We start from the raw sequence: 12,345 nt of genomic DNA, 5'->3' as shown, positions 1-12,345 counted from the left end.
AGCCGTCCTCCGTGAAGGACAAATCCCTGCCGTCCCAGGTCACGTTCATCATGTACCTGTGAAAGACAAAAGAGGTCGTGAGACGTCTAAAAATAGCACGCTGATACGACACAAATGACATATCCATCCACCAAGGGGGAACATGATGGAGGGGAGAGAGAGAGAGAGAGACAGAGAGAAACACTGGAAATTTCTAGAATTCCTATACGTCAAGAGGATCACAATAATATATGAAGGTCATTTTCCACAAAGCACGCGCGCGGGAGACAAAAAGGGAATTAATGGGCTATCTTACTACTAATGAGTGACCAAAATCAGACGTCACGATGAAAAATCTCCCTGCGGTATTCTTAGTATCTGGCGAAAATCTACATGAATCATTGAAACACTCCCTTCCCTGACACATGGCCTCGTCCTGTTGCGAGAAAGAGGTCCAGCTCAGTGGCCAGAGATCTCAGAATGAGGCCCGAGAGAAGGGGGAGAGGAGCAGGAGTTGTCAAAAAAAGGGGGTGTAGGCATAAATAGATAAATAAATAATAAAAAAAACAACTAGCTGATTTTTTATTTATTTATTTTGTTGCTGTGGCAGGATTTCTGACATCTCACATAGCATGCATGTTCCTGTCATTTCACCTCATGTGTGAGGGGATGAGAATCACTACGACACATTCCCTCTTTCTCATGCAAGGTTGTGTGTGTGTTTGTGTGTGTGTGTGTGTGTGTGTGGGTGTAAGTGCGTGTTTGTGTGTGCGCATGCGCATATGTTTGTTTGTGTTTATGATTTTGCAATTTGCCCCAAGGGACCTTGGAGTGGAAATGCTCTTCGACACATTCAACACCATCTCAAATAGCACCAGAGCACACATAGCCAACACACATACACAACACTTCCTCTCTCTCTCTCTCTTTCTGTCTCTTTCTCCATCTCCAACAAGCATCTTCACAATCTCCACCTTCTGAGCAATAAACTGATAAACACAAACCCCACCTTCTAACTCCCTTGTCAGGTAAGTGCTGAGCTAAGCTAACATACATGAAAGCTAAACTAAGCAAAGCTAAACTAGGTAAATTAGCTATGCTATGTTAAGCTACTGTAAGACACATTGAGCTTAGAAGCTAAACTAGCTTGTTCTTTCGCTCTGCACTCTGTTGAGTTGAAAAAAGATGAACAGCAGCCCCTGATCGATTTGTCTTGGGAGGATGGCTGGTGGCTGAATAGCTGCGTGGCCTGGCCCTGTTGAATTGATTGGGCCCATTCAGGGGGTGGGTGTGAGCGAGGGAAGGGGCCGAGCCGGATAGCAGTCACCACAGATATATTGTTGGATCCAATTACATCAAACTGCAGCGTGAGGAGAACTCGGGATCGATACGCCCCCACTATCTCCCTTACAAGATGCGTTTCCAGTCATGACGGGAGACCCGCATCAGTTAACCTCGCCCTCTTTCTTGAGGTTTTGGCCTGGCCAATTTTTGAGGCCCCTTGCTGCAAAAGGCAAGGATCCTCACTGGCATACCACCGGATCACTGCAGTGTCCTGTGTCCAATTACTGACCAACCACAACTTCCACTCTGGGCACAGTGGTGTGTGTGTGTGTGTGTGTGTGTGTGTGTGTGTGTGTGTGTATGACTGTGTGTGTGTATGACTGTGTGTGTGTGTGTGTGTGTGACTGTGTGTGTGACTGTTTGTGTGTGCATGTATATTTTAGTGTAAAAGTAAGTTCGACTCTGTGTGGTTTTGCATTCTTCAGTTGTTCCATCCCCTGGCCAGGAACCAAAGAAGGGTCAGCCAAGTCTCGTCACACTTCTGTCGTCTAAGGACATACGGCACGTAACCGGACACAGAGAGCGTGTTAGAGAGTCAGGCAGGGTCGTCAAACAGCAGTGCGTGTTGGGCGTTTGTTATGGGTGCTGTTGGACCACAGCTTTTTTTGGAGCCTGCTGACCAGAGGTTGACCAGGGCGCCTCTAGCTTGCTGTCAGAACAGGCCACAGACTCTGACCTGACTGGGTCAGCACGGCCCCCTACAGAACCAGCAGAACACGAGCGACCCGACCCAACCCAACCCCCAACCAATGTCACAACATCCTGGGGACCAACGGGATCCATCCACAAGCTCCTCTACCATCCATCTCTCTCTCTTACAGACCATCATCTGCACCACTCTCTCCTCTCCACTCTCTAATTGTGCTTCATTATTAGAGGTCATCCCAGTGCCTATTCCACTCACCTGTACCTCATTAGGCTCTTGCTTCATTAAAGGGAAGAGCACTAGCAAACGGCACCACACCTGGTCCCTTATGTTCACTGAGATAATTTCAGTGGAGGTTTTGAGATTTGGAGACATTACCAGAAAGATTGGGAGGTAAAAACAGAGGGGGTGTGGGGGTGAGGAGGACTACACAGCAGTAAATAAGATCTCCAAATCAGCTTTGAAACTCAGTCACTCAGAATTTCAAATTTTTGTTCCAAAGCACAGGGTGTACTTCTTCATGTTCAGGGTGTACTTCCTCATGTTCAACAACAACTATACAAATATGTGACAGGAAACAAAAGAAGACTAATTAAGATTAAGATTATGTTTTTAAAGCTGTACTGTAAGTTCTAAGTCTTGAGGTTGAATTTGAACTTAGCCATACAATGTGCACACACACAGTGCACTGTCCACTGCCAGAATCAATCATGTGCTTCACCAGATTCATGAGGTGGCTATTTTTACATGAATAAATGCCATTGCAGATAAATGCAGAGCCTTTCTCTGGACTGTGAAACAGAACATGTACACTATATGACTTGTACGTTTCAAACCTAATAAAAAAAAGCAGAGCCATATACGCAAAGCATGTTTTTTTTTTTCGTAGAGAGAAGACAGGGGTGGTGGACGGTAACGCCATGAGAGGCTGCGAGTGTGTGTAGGGTCGGCTTCAAAGCGCTCTTTCATTAGACTCTCAGATGAAGAGGGCAGACGCTAATGAGACGTGGCAGGAGGTCTCCGCGAAACGTATAGGGGAAAGCCATCATAATTAGCGGGCAGATCACTTCGGCCGAGAGCCGTGGTCCTCCCACCCACGGCGCCCACAGCGGCTCAACTACATCTTAAATGGACTCGATCAACGTAATTACATTTTTCACTCGCAAGGTCAGAGACTAGGAGACAACCCAGCCAACAAAATGCACCATCATGCATAGGCTATCTCTTCGGAAAATCACAAAAATAAACAATTAAATAATTTCATTGTGATTCAGCCGAGCGACTATTTTATTAATTACTCGACAGCAATTAGCGCACCCTGCCTACTCTAATCTATGGCAGTTAACCCATTAATGCGATGCATCGGCGTTTCACACACAGTGATTAGCAGTGTGCAGCCCGCTCAGCCCTGAAATGGCACCCTGGGAAATCGGAGCACCTTGTGACAGACAGACAGACAGTCTGGCAGCCATTTGTTTGCTCCATTAGGGAGCCATGAGGCCCATGCCACTGTGTCTGCCATCCTGGAGATTTTACCTGGGGCTTGGGGATGGAGGTGGGGGTGCGGGTGTGGGTGGAGGTGGGGGTGCGGGTGTGGGTGGAGGTGCGGGTGTGGGTGCGAGTGGCAGGCGAGGGCTGTGCGGACCCAGAGATGGCAGAATGAGTGCACATCCCATCGGCGCGCTCCTAAGAGCATCTGATCTAAACTGGGCCACACAAACCCACAGCGACAGCGTCCAGACGTGGCAATATGGCGACAGCAGAAGAGGGGGTCTGAGGAGAGGATGGGCAATGAAGGGGGACGTGAGGCGAGTGGACAGAGGACAGGAGGGAGTTGGACAGACATGGAGAGGGAGAGGATGGGCAATGAAGGGGGACGTGAGGCGAGTGGACAGAGGACAGGAGGGAGTTGGACAGACATGGAGAGGGAGAGGATGGGCAATGAAGGGGGACGTGAGGCGAGTGGACAGAGGACAGGAGGGAGTTGGACAGACATGGAGAGGGAGAGGATGGGCAATGAAGGGGGACGTGAGGCGAGTGGACAGAGGACAGGAGGGAGTTGGACAGACATGGAGAGGGAGAGGATGGGCAATGAAGGGGGACGTGAGGCGAGTGGACAGAGGACAGGAGGGAGTTGGACAGACATGGAGAGGGATGGGGGCAGTTAAAAGCATCAGGGCCTTTTTTTCCAACCCCGAGAAAAACAAACCATTTCCTGCTGTCTCTATTCAGGTACTTAATGGTTTTATTATGGCTGTTGCAATCCTTCCTTGAATAAATATACCTCCAAAAAAAATGTTAGATTCCAGAGTAGAAGAATGGAATAGACTTGTATGATATGTGTATTGTATATTGCAGCCATCCCTAATAAGAGGATGTACAATATGCTTTTGAATAATTTGCCAAATCTGGTTGTATTTGTTGTTTGCTATATTTAGGAAGAGATGGAGGGGGAGTGTGATAGTGTGTATATGTGTGTGTGTGTGTGTGTGTGTGTGTGTGTGTGTGTGTGTGTGTGTGTGTGTGTTACTGAGGCTCAGCTCAGATGAGGTTATTGATTCTCCTGAGGATTGCCTGCTCTATTCAGGCTGCGGCGCTGTCACAACAGTCATCAGATTAACGGTTCATTTCATGAGCTCATCGCAGCACTATTTCCAGCAGCAGCAGGCAGCTCACCTGCAACCTGCCATTTCCAGCTTGGCCACCAGGGGGGCTTACGCAGATGCCACGGACCATGAGCACAGGACACTGTTCTGTTTTGCTTCTCAGTGGCCTACCTAAGAGTCTGCACAATTTAAGGTGACTTCTACTACACCCTGAGGGAAAAGGAGAAACAAGGAAAGAAAAATATCCACAAAATGACAGTTCCCCCTATATGGAGGCCTTTGAATGTGAAATGAAATTTGTCTGTGTGTGTGTGTGTGTGTGCACCAATATTTTTACCCCTTCCTTCCTCCCTCCTAGTATATTTATAGTCTCATAAAGTAACAAAAGACAGCCGAGTTCTTCAGCAGTCCTGTTTCCGGAGCCATTAATCAAATTCATTCACCTATAAAGAATTTTTACAGAGAGGAAGGAAAAAAACAACTCTGATGTGGACCAAGCTACTGACGTCACACCCACTCCAGTTAACAAAACAAAATGAATATCCTCCATAGCCAGTCGCTTCCAGTTGAGGCGCTGTGCCAAAGTCCCACGCTGCGGACTCTATAGCTGAGCTCTCTAGTGTGTGGCATTAGGGTGGTACCGCAAGCACTGCATCCTGGCATTTTCACCGCAGGCAGGAGACTGGAGAGGAAGGCCCGGTCAACGGGGAACAGTCATGGAGCCTGCTGTCTCCTAATGCAGGCAAAGCGGCCTCCTGCCGCCACCGCCCCGACCAACACCACCCCTAGCCACCCCATACTGCCTCTAATCACCAGTGACCAGAGGCGAACAATACACACCTCTTCCACTACAGCAGGGGGTGGGCAGATCACACCGGTGTGGGGCAGCTATGAGGAGGGGCTCATGGGAGAGAGGTTGGGTGATCACAGCCTTGGACAGGCATGTCAAGGCAGAAGGTTGTGTCCCTAAAATACAAAGCTATAAAAAAATATATATTTCAGCAAGATAGAAGGCTATATTCCTCTAAGGTATATAGCTTATCAAAGACTTGATGCAGTGCTTGTTGAAGAAAATACTAACTTCAACAGAGGAGCTTTGAAAGTAAGAAAGTCCATGGTAGGCCCACAGATCAAAGACCAGATGTCAGATCAGGCCATCAGTATGCCATGTACCTCCATTTCATTTCTGGCCTGGTTCAGGTGTGCACAATTTATGACTTGTTTTGGCACAAAGGGGCCCTCCATCTGAAATTGATGGGCTTGGTTTGGGGCGGCATGCATACTGCTGTTTGCCAGACGCCTGCCTGGCCCCGCTTCAGGGCTGTACACTTTCACTGGAGATGACAGGAGTCATTTTTACCATTTGGTCCATGGGGATGTTTGTGTGTTTTGGGGGGGGGGTCATGTTTGGGGACCATTGTTCTCCCGGTCTCCCCTGGTGGCTGGTAGCATTCCTCATTCCTCCCTCCCCCACCCCCTCATGCCCTGGGCAGGACGTGAGCAGGTCTCGGCCTCTCTCTCCGCCGGTGTTTAAAGTGTCTTTTATGTGGGAAATCTATGGCCCCCGTAGAGCACTGTTGACAGGGAGCCCCCGAGTCCCAAACTCCACTAGAAAGAATGGGGACAGACTCACTGTGCCTCTCTGCTGTTGACAGGTAATTTCAGTATTCGTTACTGATATATGAAGGCTAAATTTTGCTAAGGTCCACTGTTCAGAGCACTTGCGATGAGAGTCATAAATCTGTCATAAAAGAAAATTTTCCTCCGGGACCATATATTTCACAGTGACTTTTGACACTTCATTTTAACAAAATGCAGTCGGAAGTTTACAAGCAAGGAGTATTTACTCCAATTGTTGCCTATTTTGATAATGTCATTGTGTACAAACCTGCAAAGGGCACCAAAACAAAGTCTTTAAATAATGCATCCAGATTGTCTCTCAACCCCTTACAAGGTACCCAGACATTGTCTCCTAAAAGCATAATTGCCTGTTATGGATTCCCATAACATTTATTATGGGCTCTGTTTTGGTATGCGTAACATCAACCACAGTGATACATCCAGTTCTCACCCTTCTATTCCCACTCTCCCCTCCACCTGTGTCTCTAGATCCATGGTTCTCTGCAGAGGATCCTATTTCCCTAACATGCTCTCCTTTGACTGCAGACACGACCCAGAAGACCTTATCCCACACTAATCGACCACAGCCAGCCATGATCCTGCACACCCACCCACCCCCTCCTTGCTCAGCCTTCCCTTCGCTGGACCCTCATTCTCTGGCCCTGGACTGGACCATCTGTGCCTAGCCCACATGAATTAATGTGTGCCGGACACCTGGCTGACTACCTCGGGCGGGCAACACTGCCTGGCCCGTATATGGGGCGCCATGTCCCACTACCACCCCCCACACATCCCTTTCCATCAGCCTTCCACCCAACTCCACCCCCCACAGCAGGCCTCGCCAAGGCGACACGTGCCAGCCGGGCATATGGGGTATCCAGACTCGGGACTGGCAGGGGCAGCTCTGGCACAACGACGACAGGCTTTTCAGATCCTCACAGTGGAGTGAAGGCGGCTGGAGGACATGGAACAAAATGCAGGCACACTCTTATCAGCAGTTCTTTAAACAGTTCTTTGTGTGTGTGTGTGTGTGTGAGCGTTCTCAAAATGCATTTGCTAAGAGCCCCCTGCTGTTCCTCCTCTTTCTCTCTGTTCCTTCCCCTCTCTCTCTCTCTCTCATTCTCTCTCCCTAAATTACTCTTTATCTCAGTCTTCCTCTCTTTTCTCTCTCTCTCTCTGTCTCTCTCTCTCTCTTGCTCTCTCTCTCTCTCTGGCTCTCGAACGCTCTCCCCTCTTTCAGGAAGCGGTGTGTTGAAGCGGAGCTCATTAAAAGCAATGGAGTTTTGCTGTTCCCTCTGGGACCTCAAAGCAGAGCAGAGGAGCGGAGAGAAGAGGAGAGAAGAGGAGAGGGAGTATGAGGTGCGCCAGCTCACCCCACAATGATGGGCCTGGACTTTTTTGGGTGTCTGAGCGCCTCAAACATCCCTGTTTGATTACAGAGCATGCCTGCCCAAGCACTCTCAGCTCTTAAATTACCCACCACTCCCCTGCCTCACACTCTGGTAAAACAGCAGAGATGAACTATGAATTTTGCATATTGTATGCTTGTCCAATGTTCTTTTCTTTCTTTAAACCTTCAGGGTGTTCTTTTCCGTGCTCCCTTCTTCCCTCCATTGCTCTTTCTCTCTCTCTCTCTCACTCTCTCTCTGTTGTATTATCTCTGTAGTATCTGTCTTTTTCTACCTCCCTTTCTCCCTCTCACTCTCTCTCTCTCTATTTAACTAACTTATTTGATAGTTTCTACAGAAATGCATTTTTGAAGTCTTTTTTCTCCTAACTCCTCTTTAAATGTTTCAAACACAGAAAAGAAGGGAGTCGGGCTCTTAGTCTGGGCATACAAAACAGAGAGCCAACTGAGGCCACAGCTTGAACAACTTTGTCTTTTGTCAATTTTGAATCTTGCATCACTTGACCATGTGGACTGACTCAAACATTTTTGAGTGAAGTGATTTAAGTTAAATGTGGGTGGGAGCAAGTAGACAAAATGTGCTTGTTTTAGTCCTGAAAAGGGTTATAATCGGTAGAAATACACTTTTAAAATGATAAACCACAACTGTATCATTATTAACTGGTTGGAAAATATGGGTGGGTGTAATGATTGAACTCACAAACTCGCGTCACAGACGTATGTCACCGCCCATTTGGAGGTGCAAACAATCGGATTTTTGGATATTTAACCATCAGTTAACTTCAAAACAGGCATTTTACTTTGGATAGACAATAGCAATACATCATAGGAGTGATTAACGTCAAAAAATCTAGACTGGAGTAACTCAATATTTGACACCTCTGATATGTTTAGTGTTCCAAAGACGTTAAATAGCCTGTTATTGCTACCAAATGGATAGCCAAGGAGCCAGAAATGAATACACATGTATGGCTATAAAAACGGTGCCTTCATTTTACAATTAAACACGAGAAAAAAACTTTTGTAACCCTTGAGCCAGCTCCTTACTATGTGATCTCAATGACAATGCAGCGTTTGTTTGTACCTCCAAAAGCATGGCATACCTGGTTACCTCCCAAAAACGCCCTTAAACGCCCACAAATACCCGTATGTTTGTGTGAAAGAGTAGCACTCCCTAGAGTAAGGCACCTAATTCCCAACTGCTTCCCTGTTCAAGGGCGGCCCACTGTTCTGGCTGGGGAACTTGCTGGTAGGAAACATATGGGTGGGTGGAATGATTGAACAGCACTGCGCATCCATCGATGAGGGGCCCTAGAGTAAGGCACCTAACCCCCAACTGTTTCCCGCTCACCTGATCAAAGGCTGCCCACTGTTTCGAGTGTGTATGTGTGCTCCTAGTGTGTGTGGGGGCACTCCTGGTGAGATCACTGCTCCTAGTATGTATGTGTGTACACTACCCCTGGATGGGTTAAATGTGTCCCTTCAGGACAAATAAAGTAACTTAACTTCTACCGCAACGCATAAAGACACAACATCCGCTTACTTGTGCAAAGCGCTGGCTGGCAACTTGGCCTTCTCCATGGGGCCATAGCAGCTGGTTTTGGCCTCTGGAATGTCCCCATACTCTTCCAACATGGCCACCGCCGCCGTAGTAATAATTCCAAGGCCGTCGCGTACGCGCGCCTCCAAGGGGTAGTCCCAGTCGTCGTAGGAGACAGACACCATCCCAGAGGGGAACTCGTCCGGGGTGATCTCTGGGTTGCCCGTAGTCAGGCTGGGCACGATCCACTTGTAGTCGTAGCCAGTGAGCCCTAGTGAGCGGCCCTCCTCCAGGATGTAGACCGCCTCGTCCTTGGAGCAGTAAAGCAGGATGACCGGCGACTGGACCTTCTTCAGCATGATCTGTGACTTGCTGTCGCTGTCTACTGCGTCCAGCGTGATGATGTGCTGCAGGTCCCAGCCCACAAAGCTGTTGTCCACCGTAGTCTTGAGGACGGTGATGAAGTCTTGGTAGCCCGGGAACTTGCTGGTCACAATGGAGAAGACGTGCCAGTCATACTCCTCCATGATGTTGAGCATCAGGAGCGCTTCCTGCTGTATGGACGCTCCAAACTGGAAGAACGTGGACTTCACGTCCTGTGGAGAAAGAAAGAGGAAAGAGAGAGGAGAAGGAAAAAAAGAAAGAGAGTGGTTTATTTATAGTGAACAAAAATATCTTTTGAGGTCTTGTTAAGTGAAGATTCAAAACATCATTACAAATTCAAATTAAAGAGCAACTGAAACACTGGGTACTTTAAAGTAGAGCCAATAGCTAAAATTTGATATGCTGAACCCAATTTATTAATGTCCTCCTTCCCTGCCAAAAAAAAAAAATGCAAATGCTACTATAAGGCAAAGACTATGAAAAGTCTCATAATACGATTAAAAAGTCCTGCGATAATTTAAAGCCTTTGTGATTTCTCAAATTCATGCCGTTTTTGAGATAACCATTGTCCCGCTGTAATAACTGCAGTGTACTTTTCCATCCAAATGCAGCTCGAGAACAAAGCACTCATGTCCCTGTCTATTGTGCTGCTCTTCAAAAGAGTCCATTGGGGGGGGGGGGCAACTGCATAACCATTTGGACATTTCAGGCATCACATTTTTCGGCCCTGATATGAGAAAATGAGCAGGGAACAGCGAGCAGAAGAAAGGACATCAGATCACTCTGGCTCTCGTGTTCGGCCTGTCGACGACATGCCCTCGTGCAGATACTCAATGTCAAAACAATGTCCTCGCCACGGACAAGTGTTGGGAACGTGTGCGTGCGGGGGGACATGTGGCGGCAAACTAAACCCTGACAGCGAGTGCCTCCATTTTTTTGCCTACTCAGTTACAAGCATAGGCTAGGGAAGGGGTTGGTGTGTGTGTGTGTGTGTGTGTGTGTGTGTCTCCGTTGCTGATTTATTTTTGGAAGCACATTGCTTGATTAGGCTTAACGCTACCTGTGTAAGTGTGATAAGAATCCATCTAATTAAGTCACACCTGGCAAATTCAATGCGAAGCAGCAAAGCAACACCTCATCAGGACAAAGACACTGGCTTGGCCTAAAACAATCACTCTATCCCTGATTTGGAATGGACCTTCTCCAAAAGTCCATCTTTCTGACAGCAGTGTCTTTGTGTTAAATTAGCCCTATCCGAGTCATTGTTTAATCTGACCGTGATAAGGCTGGCATGGCGCAGTCATTAGGCATGGCAGAGATTTGCTTCTTCCGGTCGCAGGGTTTCATTTTCTATTTTGGTGGAAAGGCGTTTAATAAAATATACCAGCGGCATTAGTGGCACTGATTGAACGTTCCCAGCAACAGATGTTGATTAGCAGCGCTGCGCAGTGCGGTGCAGCGCGGCGACGTGCTAACAAGAGGCCTGTCTGCAGTTTAACTCCTGCCAGGCACCCCCTGGGTGCTGCCTCCTATCACCACCACTGCGCTATTTCTGTGGCGATCAAAAACGCCAGACTCTCATTTGCACTTACGACAAAGCTAAACCCTGAATGGTCACTGAATGGCATCTTAGCATCTTTTATTAGATTACGACACTGAGTGCCAATCATATCTGTCTTGGGGAAACAATGCTAAACAAAGACTGGACAACCCTTGAGCCAATACTGGACAATACAGCAACCTAACATTCTTTATTATATTGTTGACATTGAACGCCAATTGTTTCCAATGTCACATTGGAGCTCAGCTTGTATAGGCTGCTGTGTGCTGTGCGCGCCCTATATAAAGGTGCTTGCTGATGCTAAGTAGAGCAGATGCTTCACAATCCTGTGGGATGCCTTGGTGCCGAGTGAACCCGTGATGCCCATGTGTTGCGGTCCAGTGGACTCAACAGAACATTTAAAAAGATGGGGGAGGATGGAGAAAAAATAGAATGGAGGCATGATGATTGGAAAATTGTCCCACGAGACTGCACAGCGAACAGTATAATTCACATGTGTGTGAGGGATGTCATTTGATGGCCGTTGGGTTGTGTCAGCGAGCTCACATGCGATAGGACAGTGCATTGGAGCGTGATGGTGGATAAAGCTAACGCTACATATGAGGATTCCAGCTCTGTACCACCAAGAACCCCCTCCACTTCAGAGGAAAGAGATGACAATGCACCCTGCTGAGAAAGATATGCCTGAACGAGGCTAAATGCTTTAAGTGTGCGTGTATTACAGTAGGTGTGTATGCATGTATTAGGTTATAAATGTGAATGCACAGCCTCTTCACTGAGACATCGAAGACATGTCCTCATATTAGCACAATACTCGACCACACAATAGCAAACGGCAACATCTGAATAGAAGCCATGTCGACAATTTGATTACTCATCGGCTCCTGTTTATCGTGCCAATAGCATTGAGCATGAGCCACGAACCCACTTTCCAAAAGCCCATTTCCTAGGTTTTGGGGGATATTAGCATTTTGCATTGTTGGCTAAATGTAATTTGACTGTGAAACCAAAGAGTGTGACACGAGCAGCATGGCTAATCTATCTCGGAGGCACAGGGAGATTTGCTTGTGTCTCCCCGCAGGGTAGGAAATACTCTCCACACACTCCCTGCACTTAAAAACCTAATGAGTGTGGCGAAGACTGGGAGAGGCGAGTCCATAGAGGCACAGCGGGCCTGGGACTTACCTAAATGCTATTTCACTCAAATTGCAAATTAGCAAGGAGCAATAAAGAGGAAATAGCTAAAAAGACATGTAA

The 12,345-nt window shown here is 47.5% G+C and overlaps 1 protein-coding gene across 1 annotated transcript in view; it reads right to left on the bottom strand.

Moving 5' to 3' along the window:
• Positions 1–12,345, bottom strand: part of grin2aa (glutamate receptor, ionotropic, N-methyl D-aspartate 2A, a) — a 159,913-nt gene that overhangs the window by 74,934 nt on the left and 72,634 nt on the right. Inside the window, exons 2-3 of the mRNA XM_076266168.1 lie at positions 9,147–9,739; positions 1–56 (exon numbers count right to left, since the gene is read on the bottom strand). The exon at positions 1–56 is cut by the window's left edge and continues 59 nt beyond it. Coding sequence (XP_076122283.1) covers positions 1–56; positions 9,147–9,739 — 649 coding nt within the window. The remainder of the gene's footprint in view (positions 57–9,146; positions 9,740–12,345) is intronic.

Source organism: Alosa pseudoharengus, unplaced genomic scaffold (genome assembly GCF_046254945.1).
Source record: "Alosa pseudoharengus isolate Yale_2024_CS ecotype anadromous, Long Island Sound unplaced genomic scaffold, YU_APseudo_1.1 YU_APseudo_1.1_scf_4, whole genome shotgun sequence".
Taxonomy (NCBI): Eukaryota; Metazoa; Chordata; class Actinopteri; order Clupeiformes; family Clupeidae; genus Alosa; species Alosa pseudoharengus.
This window is presented reverse-complemented; position numbering and strand designations above follow the sequence as displayed.